Raw genomic sequence first — 13019 nt, forward strand, 5'->3', positions numbered from 1 at the left:
GCCCATGGCAACCCACAGCCACAGGGGCTGCAGCCTACGCCCAGCGACTCATGGGCAGCCCAGCTCCAGGTTGAGCTGTTGTTCAGCTTCTTAGCTGCGGAGGGCAGTGTCACTGGCCCTCATATGTGGGATCCGAACCGGGGCACTCTGGCATCCCAAGCCAGCTCTTAACCAACGCGCCACTCGGCCGGCCCCTAGGTCATGATCCTAACGTCAGGCTCAGGGAGCCTCTGGCCCCCAGGAATTCAATGGCTATATGTGAAAACCGCGGACGGTTCCACAACGCAGAGAGGAAAGCATCTCAGTAGGTCATTCTTCCAGCCACGTGGGCTCAGTCATCCCGGCAGAGCCGTGTGGACACCTCCCGGCTTAGACGCGATGAGCCACGTGGCCGGCTGCCCGCTGTCATTTTCTGCACGTGGCACTCAGCCGGGAACGGCTGCTCTGAGGCTCTCCGGGCTGCAGCTCTGCCTTCGGTGCTGCCTGGGGCCGGGCCCGGGGTTTCCAGGCAGCTGCTCAGAGGACAGGAAGTGGGGAGTCCGGCGTCCAGGTGAGCAGAGAGGAGGTTTGCCTCCCTCCTTGTTGTGTGTCTCACTCTGAAAACACTGTGACCGCAGCCATACCAGACACGGAAGCGCTCCGGCTGCACCCCAACGGCACAGGTGACGACAGGAGCCCTAGACACTGGGTACGTCTCGTGGCCAGGTACAGGGATGGGGGCGTCGGACGTGGCCTGGGAAGTGGGGAGACGGCGACGGCGTGAGTACGAATGCTCTGCATTCTGTCCTCCATGTGTGTCATCCATTACTTCAGCACATGGCATCAGAAAGCGAGGCACCTGGGGGAATCTGACAAGCGTGCGACGTGTAGAGTGAATAACAGGCTCCGAGGGCAGGGTGCCACCTGCTAGCCTGGGCGGCTCACACATCTCAACCTCCCTACACACAGCTGAGTTCTCAGCCGTAAAACATGCAGAGCAGGGACACACATCTCTGCGGTCGTGGTGAAGGTGACCTGGGACGTCCTCCAGCGGCAGGACGGACACTAAACATCAGCGAGTGTGCAGCTATCGGACGTCTCTCAGTGCCACACGGGCTTAACAGGAGGCCCTCAGAGTCACCGGGGCGGAGCCTTTCACCACCATTGTTCTATATCTTTTGCAAAACATGTCTTGCTTTCTGTCACACAGTATCAATCCCAGGTCCACCTCTGTCTAGTTCCAGGAAAGGCAGCTCCTGAGAACTGTGTGTTTCTAGATCCAAGATGAAAAACTGATAAGCCCACGCGTTCCCTTTTGGCTTAGCCATCAGGACACTGCCCCGCTGTTAGAATCAGCATCTCCCCGGCGTGTCTAATCCTTTTCAAGGGTCTCCGATTTTTTTCTGTGCATTTTCCTATTTCATATTAGCTTCCTTCTGTAAGCCAAGCCAAGTCTTTTCAGACCCCGTTAAGGGTAAACCATAAATATCTATGTAACATGCAATAAAATTGATGTAGATTCTTTGTGGCAGCTATCTGTGCCCTCGCTGGGGCCATTCCATCGCCACTGACAGTGCCACAGGAAAGCAAGAGAAAAAGACCGAAAATCAAGTTAATTATGTTTAGATGAGGTTCCGAGTTTTAAGTAAATCAGCCCATTGCAGTCAAGGGTTTAAATCTGAATTATTTATACTCCCTTTTACAGCACTAATCTCTTTAGTCATCTGAGCTCAATTAGAAAGAAAACCAGCCATTACTTTTAATAGACAGAAGAATAAAACCCCCTTGGGTTTATGCTAAGCAGCGGGGAGTGCGTTTCAGGGGAGATCCCAGGCCCCACCCCTCAGGGGTCTGATGGTGCAGGTGGGGGCGGGACTCCGGGGCTCTGAAGTACAAACCGCACACACGATATCAATAGGAATATAAAATAGTTACTCCGGCTAGCACGTGGAGGGCCATGCACTCTGCAATTTTGCATAAAGGGGTCGTCTACCTGATAGGAAGAAAACCTTCTGACACCCTCATTCATCATTCAAAAGTCAGTCTGGGTGACTGAGGTCAGTTGGATTCTGCCGGTTACCAAAAGCCACGGGGCGCTAACTGGCCTTCTCCCAAATACTGAGGCCGGTAGCTGCACTGTCCCGGCACAGTAAGCCAGGGACCCGGGGACAAACAGGGCCCCAGGACCTCACATTCGGAGGAGCGGTACTGGCCGTGGCCATCGCGCACGGGCAGTGACTGAAAATTCTGGCCTCACAGGCAGCTGAACTGGAAATGTCTCAAAAGCGTGTGTTAACGCGAACGGCTTATTTTATAACGTGTGTGTGATCGTGTTGTCACACAGTCATGTAATAGCGAGCGAATTGACCATGCTGTCTGTCCCTTCATCCTTATCTAAAAAACGGAAACAGCCCTTTGCTTGCAGGCTTATGAAAATGAAGTGACACAGGCTTTCAGGGAACGGCAGCTCTACGCATCTGTTACTTTGGTGGGAAGGGTTTGTAGCAGCTTTGTAACTGTTTGAAATATATTTTAAACGTACACAGTTCTTGATACACAGTTAGAAAAAAGTCTTTGAATGTTCCAGTTATCAGAATATAGGAAAAAAAAATGTCAAGAAAGGTTGTCTCAGAAACACTAAGAAAAATCTCATGTCTTATTGGCAGCAATATGAATTGGTATAACTTTGGAAAGCAACTCGAGAAATTCCTTATAATCTCCGTAGAAAGGGCTTCATCACAGCACTGTTCACAAAAGAAAAAGGCTACACAGAAGCTTAGAAGATTCTTCATAGAAACCACTACAAAGGGCCCGGCTCACCTGGACCCCTGGGCATCGGAGCCAGGTGGGGCCCAGGAGTGTCTGCGGCAGCAGGTCCGGGGTGGGGGGCGGGGGCGGGCAGGCAACCTAAGTTCCCAGGTGAGGCTGGTGTTGTGGGTCTGGGAGCCCCGGGAACCATCTGGTCTGTGCTGTGGATTTCACACAGCTCGGGAATCAGAGCCAGTGGTTCTGACAGGGGACAAACGTCCACTGTGCTGAACGGGGGACATGAGGCTGGACAGGCGGTGACTCCTTCACAGGACCTGCAGCCATAAACTCCGGGGTGGGTGGATGGGGGTGGGTGCCTGGCAGCCAGCTGCTGGAGGCACCCTGTCACGTGGATGTATCACGTTTTACACGCCCACAGAATAATTCTAAATGGAGAACTTTCTACTGAAAAAAAAAAAAAAAAAGGAGGGAAACAATTTAGGACAGTTCAACTTTCATGACTTGATTTACAAAAGCCACCACTCTCCTTGCCAGGAGTGCTTACTTAAAAAAAACTGCAGTTGGGCCAGCTGAGTGGCGTGATGGTTAAGAACTGGCTTGGGATGCCAGAGGGCCCCGGTTCGGATCCCACATATTAGTGCCAGTGACACTGCCCTCTACAGCTAAGATGCTGAACAACAGCTCGACCTGGAGCTGGGCTGCCGTGAGTCGCTGGCGATGGTGTAGGCTGCAGCCCCTGAGGCAGTGGGTTGCCATGGGCTACCGTGTGTAGCCAGCAGCCAGCGTGAGCGGCCGTCCAGAAGCCAGCGACTGATCTGCCTCTCCCGGGAAGAGCGCAATGATGGTGCCAACATGGGCCAGTGAAGCAACGTCCTCCACAACTAGACTGAAGAACAAAACGACAGCAACTTGTCTGTTCCCCTTCGCCAATTCCCCAGCACTGTTCCCATCCCCCCAATTCCCCAATAAAAATCTTTAAAAAACAAAACAAAACTGCAGTCACGTGAAATCTGAAACCTGGGGAACCCCAAGGCCAGACCCACTCATGGCTCCTTGGCGACGTATTAGCATTGTGTTGCATTAATGGGCTCAGAGACAGCGGGGCAGATACGAAAAACGACGCATTTCTTTTAGAGCAGTCAAGTGCTGTACGGAAACAGTGACAGTGTCAGTGCGGGGGACAGGTGGGACCCCAGTGAGAGACAAGCTGCTCGCTTATCCTTAGGTGGCACCGTTTGGAGGAAGCACCTGGTTCACACAGGTTTTGGAAGCGGGAAGGAAATGGGCTGAAACAGTGGGGTTGTTGAGCATTTCTTCAAATAGGAAGCCAGTGACTGGTGGGGAGTCTCACTGCAGCGAATTCACATTTTCAATGAAAAAAACGCCAACTTTCTCAATTTTCCTTGTTATGATATTGGTTAAAACTTTTTTTGGCAGATGAACATGTGTTCATTTCATCTAGCTGAGAGATTGAAATGTTCCTTTTATGCTGAAATGCAAATTACTAGGAAGATACTCCAAGGAAAAATAAAATCTATTTACCACGAAGTTTTTTACATATGCTCCAGAAGCTATAACAATAAAGCAAATAAAACATTCTGAAGACCAATAAACAAAGCTCACAAAGTTTCTTCCATGGATATGCTACGATCTGTTAATGGTAGTGTTTATTTTAATATTATTAAAATCCCACATTTAATAAAGTTCTATTATTATATAAGATTAATATTCTAGTAGTTAATGGTCTATTTCATTTTAATGTTATTAAAACCTGATATTTTGTAGAGACTAATGATAAACAAGGATTTTTGAGGGAAAAATGAAGTCACCATTTCATGTGAGACTGAAAAAAAACCAAAAAACATATTTTGATTGTTTCAAAAGCTGAAAGCACTGCAAACAGGTAACAGTTTTCAGAAAACGACTTCCCATTAACACAAGCTAAACATTTAGGGGCGGCCAGGTGGCTCAGTTGGTGAGCGCGCGTGCTCTTAACAACCAGGTTGGTGGTGTGACTCCCGCATGGGGTGGGGGGCTGCACCCCCCGCAACTAAGATTGAAAGTGACGAGTGAACTTGGCGCTGAGCTGCGCCCTCCACAACTAAGACTGAAGGGCGACAACTTGACTTGGAGCTGAAGGGTCCTGGGACTGTTCCCCAGTCAAGTTTAAAAAAAAAAAAAGACAAGCATTTAGACTTCAGGTATGTACAGGTGTCACCATGCGTGTCACGGGCACGCCACGTGAATGTGCAGCTAAGTGGCCCCGGTTTGCCTCCATACTTTATCAGCTCTGCGCTCACAAGGCAAGTTGCCTCCACTCTTTGTGACTGTGTTCTCACCAGTAAAACAGAAATAACAGAATGACGTCATTTACCTCAACCAGGTTACACAAGGCATACCTCCCAGAAACTTCCACCATTCCGACTTAAATATTGTTGGAGGAGGAAACGTTATGGACCCATTTCTACTTCCTTTTTAAAATAATTAAGGCAATGAAAAAATGTTTACTTTGATTTCTTATGTGTGAGTCATATGCACACTTGCCATTAAACATGAGAAAGCTTTTTTTAAAAAATGAGAAATCCTTTCCATTTAAAGAAAGCCTGATAGAATAAAAATTTCATTAAATTTTCAATGCCATGACTTGTTTAAGAAAATATTTCGCACGGCTCAGAAGGACAGATAATATATGACAGCAAACAAATCGGAAATATCTAAGCAACTAAAAAAGGAAACGCTGGGATAGGAAACAGTAATCAGGAAGTCCTACTTGCTTATATTCAGGTCACAAATTTCATTCTGAGCTTTCTAATAATTATCAAGAAAACAAACATTTGGCTGGTTAAATAATTCACAATGCCCAGAAAGGTTTTTTGTGTGTGTTTTTTTAATTCCGCAGATGAAACATAACCACACCCGACACAAGACAGAGAAAAGGAGCCGTACGGGTCCCCACACAGGGCGTTTCTGGGCACCGCGCAGCCCTCACTGCCACCTGCCCAGGGCCCAGGAAGGTCGGGGCTCAAGGCTGCTGCTCTGGCATCTCCTGTGAGGGTGACAAGCTCACGCCGGCTCGACCACATGACTCAGCATCTCCATCAAGACGACAGGAACATGGAAAGAGGCATTACCCGCGGGGAAAACAGGTGTGAACTAAAAGCGTCCCGGGCACATGGGGACACATGGTCACCCTTGCTGAATCCATCGGTAAGAGCGATTCTAGAGACTGAGGCAGAGGCCGGTGTGTGACGAGGGCCGGCACACGCCTCTGCCGAAATAACACATGTCCCCCCACTTCCAGTCAGCAGCGGGGCCCCAGGAGACGCGCCTGCCATCAGCAGTGCAGGGGCTCATGGTGTCAGCAGCTGGAAACCTCGGGCCAAACCCGCTGCCACCTGTTTATGCTCAGCCGGGGAGCTAAGAATGGTTCTTACATTCAGCTGAAAATAATCAAAAGAAGAATGCTGTTTTGACGACACGTGAAAATTAATGAAACAAAACGTGCAGTGCCCACAATGCAATTTCATTGGGACAGCCGCATCCACTCTTCACATTTTCCACCACAAAGGGACAGCGGACCAGCGGTGGTGGGGACTGCACATCCTGCGGAGACGCTGGCCTCTGGGGTCCCATGCTGTCTGGTCCCACTGACGAGGCCTCCGGCAGAGGCACCGCTGTGGGCAGAGACGCGATCGGGGTTCCCACAGGTGGGGGACAGGGCACGTCTGACTGCAAAGGGGCGGCCGGAGAAAACGCCCTGATTAGCGCTGTTCATGTACCTGTCAACACCCATAGATCCATCCAGAGAATGGTGTGAAGGAACTGTGTATAATTAAGGAAAAAACAAACATACTGGTCTGTTTGTTTCCGAGCCCCATCGCCCCATCGCCACACAGACTGAACAGATGAAAGCTCTCTTTCCAGTCTGTTCTCTCCCAGCTGGCAGCTACAGACCACCTGGAGTCAGTCCCCAGTCCCGATGCGGGAGCTACCCTCCACCCAGCTAGGCTGCTACCCCTTCTCCTCCTGCAAAGGAACACGAAGCCTTTCCACTCCCCGGATGCCCCGCGACCCCCGTCAGGCCCCAGCACCTCCCTCCCTGCCTCCTCCAGGTGTGTGAGCCCCGGGGGCGGGCTCTCTTCACCCCCGCATATGCGCCCAGACCCAGAGGGACCTCACTGTCTTGTCACTTATCCTTCTTCCTCACACGTGATCTGTGACCAAATTCTGTTATGTCGAATGAGGACCCTTTCCTCCTGGTTTCCAGGACGTAGATATTTATCCACCCCCTCATCAGGCGGCTAGACAGTCTTCCAAGGGCGAGGCTCGCCCCGCCCCACGCTCTTGTCTGCGCCCCGTGCTCCCCGCTGACGTCTCTGCAAGCTTGTGAGAGCTGTCACCTCCGCCTTCCCCTCCCCCGCCCCTGTGAAGTCTGGGTCCCCCCATCACAGCGTCCGCGTGCTGTTCCCTCTGCTGAAACGCACCCCTCTTCCATCCTCTGCTCATCCCACCGTTCTCAGCTAACACCTGTCTTTGACCTTGAAGGTGGCTCGCTGGAATGGTCCCTTATTACCTCCCATCACACATTTAGTTATTTTATAAAGTCTGGCTTTTATGTTTTTCCTGGAATACGTTAAAGCAAATCCAAATGAACTGATTTACTTTAAATCCTGTGGTATTATTTGTAACAGCTCTGACATTTTCATTTTCCATTGTCATAAACGCTGTCCCCTTATCACACACACAGTTTGCAATACTTTCTCTTAGTCTGTAGGATATCTTTTCATCCTCTCTCCCTGGTCTTTTGTGAAGCAAAGATTTGCTTTGTTTTTTTTAAATTTTGGTGTTGTCCAATTTATAAATTTTTCTTTATATGGATCATGCTTTTGGTGTCAACGCTTATAACTCTCTAGGTAGCCCTCAAACTCAAAGACTTCTACCTATTTGTTAAGTGTACAACACAGTTGTTGGACATTCATTTACCTTACGAAGTGGTCACCAGGATAATCTAGTGCCCACCTGACACCGCACACAGTCATCATGACATCGACTCTATCCCCTATGCTGAACGTTGCCTAAAAACAACACAAAACCAAGCAATAATAATAATAAAAAAACTTGCTGGGATTTTGTTGGGAATTGCATTAAACCTACATATCAATTTGGGGAGAACTGACATCTTTAATGTAGTGAGTCTTCCATCTTCCAATTTACGACCATGGTATGTTCCTCCATTTATTTAGGTATTCTTTGGTTTGTCTGATACACAGTATAAAATTTCTACATAGAGATGATATAGGTGTTTTGTGTATATATACCTAAGTATTTCATTTTATTTGGAACAACTGCAATTATTGGGTCTTCAGAAAAGTCATGACACATGTTTGCGACAGATGGCACTGGTTCATTTTTGGAAGTACTAGAGTCATTCACGTCTATGTTATTGCTATGTCATTTGACAGCTGACAGTTCTAACTTCATTCTAAAAAAAATTTGAGCGATTTGGTTGAGTTTTGTAGATTTTATGACAAGTTGAAGATGGAAGACCAAATTGACATTTTTGCCATATTTTCCTGTTTTACTTCCATAAAAGGAAGAATGCACATCAAGCTTGGAAAAGTTGCATAAAGTTATGGTGACAATGCTCTACAAGAACGTCAGTGTCAACGATGGTTCACGAAATTCCGTGCTGGTGATTTTGATCTCAATGACGCTCCTCGGTCAGGGAGGCCCACCGAGGTTGATGACAACAAAATAAAGGCATTGATCGAGTCAAACCCACATTACATGACACGAGAGATTGCAGAAACATTGAACATCCATCATTCAAGCGTTCACAACCACCTGAAGAAGCTGGGATACATAAGCAAGCTCGATATTTGGGTTCTGCATGAGCTCAAAGAAGTTCATTTGACGGCATGTATAAACATCTGCAATATGCTCATTAAACATGAGGAAAACGATCCTTTTTTGAAATGACTGATAACTGGTGATGAGAAGTGGATTGTTTACAACAATGTGATTGCAAACGGTCTTATTCCCGACATGATGATTCGCCTCAAACGACATCGAAAGCAGACATTCATCAGAGGAAGGTTATGCTCTCAGTGTGGTGGGCTTTTAAAGGTGTCGTGTTTTTTGAGCTCCTACCAAGGAACCAAACAATAAATTCAAATGTGTCGGCAATTGGACAGTTTGAACGAATCCATCATCCAGAAACATCCAGAGCTTGTTAATTGTAAAGGAATTGTGTTCCATCGTGACAACGCGAGACCACACACAAGTTTGATCACCCGTCAAAAATTATTGGAGCTGGGATGGGATGTGTTGCCACACCCACCACACTCGCCTGACCTTGTGCCATCAGACTTCCACTTATTTCGCTCCCTTCAAAACTTGGTGCATGGTATGACGTTCAATTCAGATGAGGCTGTGAATCAGCACCTTGTTTAGTTTTTCACAAATAAAGACATATTCTTCTATGAATGAGGAATTATGAAGCTCACTGAAAGGTGGCAAAAGGTTATCGAACAAAACAGGCAATATATCATTGATTGATCTTTGTTCTTTACATAAATAAATGACCTTTGGAAAAACATAGACAAAATATGTCATGACTTTTCTGAAGACCCAATAGAATTGTGTTTGTAATTTTAGTTTTGACCAGTTCATTCATTATCATATAAACACGTGATTGTTTTTGTGTGTTGCATTTCTACAGACTGTGCTGAGCTCACTTAGTTCCAGGAAATTTTTATAGATTCCTTGGGATTTTATATGTATCACCTGCAAATATAGTTTAATTTCTTACTTTCCACTAGGCATGCCTTTATTTCTTTGTCTTGCAGTATTACAGTGGCTACAACTTCCAGTCCTATGTTGAGTAGGAGAGTGAGACAGACATCCTTGCCTTACCTCTGGTCTCAGGGAAAACGCCTCCGTCTCTCGCCGTAGCATGTGACGTTAGCTGTGCGCAGGAGACGCTGTTCAGCAAGGGAGGCAATGACCTGTGTCTCTAACTCGGTGAGAGGGTCGCTCATGAATAGGTGCTGAATTCCTAAACGTTTTTCTGCATCAGCTGGCAGGGCTCATGAGTTTTCTTCTGCAGCTTGTTGACAGGATGTATTTACACTGCCTGGTTTCGTCTCTCACAGCACCTGAGTTGACGAGAAGTCAGCGACCCAGACGAGGCCCCTCCTCCAGCCCTGCTGGCTCTGACCTTGAACTTCCAGCCTCCAGAGCCGTGAGTTTATGCCCCTGTCGGAGGTGTTTGCCGGAGCAGCCCATACGGACACCGGCCAACGAGCTGTTTGTTTCATTGACATTTTCCCGCGCCTTTTTCTTCCTCTCTCTGTTTCATTCTGTTTATGTCATTTATTGGCTGACGGGAATCAGTCATTTGTGCTGTTGAAGTGATTACGGCATGGTTCAGATTAGTTGCATCTCTGACTATAACTTTAATCCCCTCAACTGGTGGTTTGACCCAGAGGCGTGGTCAGTTGTGCTTATTCATTTATCTATGTTGGGTCACCATTCTTCAGAGGTGGCAGGCACTGTGCACTTTCGATGGCATCAAGCCGAAAGGCACCTAATTCTGCAGGTCTCTTTGGGGATGACGCTAAAACTGACCAGAGGTTCACAGATTTTCTGGTTTCCAAATTCCATTACCTGAAATCTTTCACAAAATGGCAATTTCACTTTTCAATCCAACTTGAAAAAAATCCAATTTCACTTTGCATCCAATTTCCATCATATTGTTGGACACTTAAATTATCAGGCAATCACTGAGATGACGTGACGAAAAACAAAGCCAAACCCTGGGAAGTGGGCATGGTAGACACTAGTATTAACGGGGGAGGAATATTTCCATGGCGAGCGATTTCAGAAATGGTCAATTCATTAATCAAAATTTTCTTATTAAAATCATTTTTGCTACTCAATTCTACTTCAAAACTACAAGGAATCAGACAATGAATGTTTGTACATCAGGAAGGCATCCTGTCCCTCAGACTACCCGTGCCCGTCAGCTACGGTTTATCCTCCTGAATTAGAATATACGGGGACAGCACGGCCGCCCCTTATGTTGTGGTGAACTTGCAATTCTTCCCCCATGTTCACAGGAAAACGAAGATTCTGACTGCTGAATAAACGTCCCAAAGACCAAAGCCCTGCTCGCTCCGTCTTCTCAGCTGTCACAGCACCTTCCGTGTTCCTTCATGTGGACCTAAAACCTCAGACTCTCGCTCGGGGTCATCTTGCGTTTCGGTTCCTTGCCCAGGTCCTCAGGTTGAGTCTATCACGGCATGTTTATCATGGGAAACGACTTAGCCTCTTTTCCCGCTGCTGCCACCTGGCCTCCTAATTAGCCTCTTCATCTTTTCTAACCTCTTCACCTCCAAACCATTATGGGATCCCACCGGCTGAACATCCTAAAGCGCACGCTGGGTCCTCTTGTCAGCTCTGGCATTGGCCACCCTCCACAACCTAGAAATCAGGTCTCAAATTCCACACGACAGCTCGTAAGACCTGTGCCGCCCAGTCTTCTCACCATTCTCCTGTGTGCACAGTTTACTCAGAAACAATGATTCTGTTCTAGTCACGTGTCTGGTTTCAAAAAGGACCACTGCCTAGAACACCATCCCTCACAATCAAATGCGGTGACAACACTCACCTTTAACTGACCCGTGTGACACAGGCACCAACAAATGCCCCCGACGGTCAGCCAGCAGGCTCCCCGTGGGGGCGGTCATGGTGCGGCCCTGCTATGAAGCCTGGGCATGCTTCAGGAAACCGCGCCCCGGGCCACCTCCTCTCCAAGATCTTTTCTGACTCTCCAGACCCCACCGCCCTGGGCAGAAAGGCACAGGTCACAGCATTTCCTTTTCAACAGTCCCAGGTAAGTAATGTCCGCTTCCAGGCCGCAGACGGCCTGAGGTCAGGAGCTCTGGGTTCATCTCCGATGCCCTCGCTCTCCCCGGGATAAAGCCAGCCTCTGTTTACAGGAGGCTCCAGGTTTTGAAGTCCAAGGACCCCTGGCACCTAGGAGTTCGGCTTTCATACCCTCCCTGACCTTGGTAACGGCCCCTGCTCCGTGCCCGGGTCATGTCCTCCCATTGGCGCCTGCGCTTTAGTCCGTCAGCCGGGGGTCCGTGGAGGGCACGGGGCATGTCCCGCTGCCCCATTTTTCGCACAGTGACCGGCATGGAGAACTTGGTCAATAAAGGTATTTAATTGAAATGAAGCCTCAAATGAGCTCAGCAATCACTGGTTTATTGAAGATTTGTAACGACTTGGATTCCTCAGGTGTCGGATTTCTCCGAGGCTTAGATGTAGCTCATTGGCATGTTGTGTGTGTCTCTTTTTTGCAACCAGATGGGAACCCCATGAGTTTGTGCAACATCCCCTTCCGAAAGAGAGCTTAGCATCTGATTATCTGCTGGTTGGTAACAGCAGTATGGACAGACGTGGACGTGGGTTAGTGGGAATGTGGGAGGCGAGCGGCAGCGCTCAGGTGGCAGGATCCCGGCAGCCTGGGAGCCAGTGAGGCAGGGAGCTCGGGCTCCTGCGGTGACAGCCTGGTCCTCGTCTCACGACAAGGCCGACTCCCTTCCCAGATGCCACTCAGAGGAACGGCTTGGCTTTCTGGCTTCCGGATTTCCTACACAAGGTGTCAAATGACTCCTGCAGACACATCTCACCTCAGGAACAAGAGTATGTTAGCGACGGTCCATGCTCCCAGTTTGATGCTGTTCTGGCCGGTTTCCTGGTCACGCGAGGAAACCCTAGAAAGCATGGCTTGCGTTCTCGTTTGCTCTGAGGTCCACCTCTCCTGGGGGCCTTGTGTCTTTCTCGCACCTTCCACCATGTCGCTAAAGAAATATGCTACTGTCCAAAGGACCTTGTCAGGTCCACCGGCTTCTTTAAATCAAGCCGTATTATACAACTGTGGAATTTCACAGCACAAATCCACAGGGAAATTAAATGGTGGCTTCTGGCCGAGGGTATATGCACCTGGTTTTACTGTTTCTATTGTGTGATCCTGGCAACATTTTAATGGACATTCCCTACAAGTCCTTGACAAGCTCAGTTTCCTAATAAACCTAGCTGAGCTCACGTGCTTCCCACCGCTCTCTCTTTTCCTAGAGTGAAAACCTCTGCAGAGGTGAAAGCACGGACTCTGGGTGAAAAGTACAACGCCAGGCTTTAGAACACGGCTCTCTTCTTCCTAGCCGTGTGACCTCAGGGCTGTCAGACGGTGAAACAAGGTGACC

At 48.4% G+C, this 13019-nt stretch overlaps 1 protein-coding gene across 1 annotated transcript in view; it reads right to left on the reverse strand.

Moving 5' to 3' along the window:
* Positions 1–331: 331 nt before the first annotated feature.
* The window catches only part of LOC109389722 (uncharacterized), a 108285-nt gene continuing 95597 nt past the window's right edge, over positions 332–13019 (reverse strand). The window contains exons 8-9 of the mRNA XM_019655506.1: positions 624–733; positions 332–512 (exon numbers count right to left, since the gene is read on the reverse strand). Of these exons, the coding sequence (XP_019511051.1) occupies positions 332–512; positions 624–733 (291 nt within the window). The remainder of the gene's footprint in view (positions 513–623; positions 734–13019) is intronic.

This window comes from Hipposideros armiger, unplaced genomic scaffold, assembly GCF_001890085.2.
Source record: "Hipposideros armiger isolate ML-2016 unplaced genomic scaffold, ASM189008v1 scaffold_241, whole genome shotgun sequence".
Taxonomy (NCBI): Eukaryota; Metazoa; Chordata; class Mammalia; order Chiroptera; family Hipposideridae; genus Hipposideros; species Hipposideros armiger.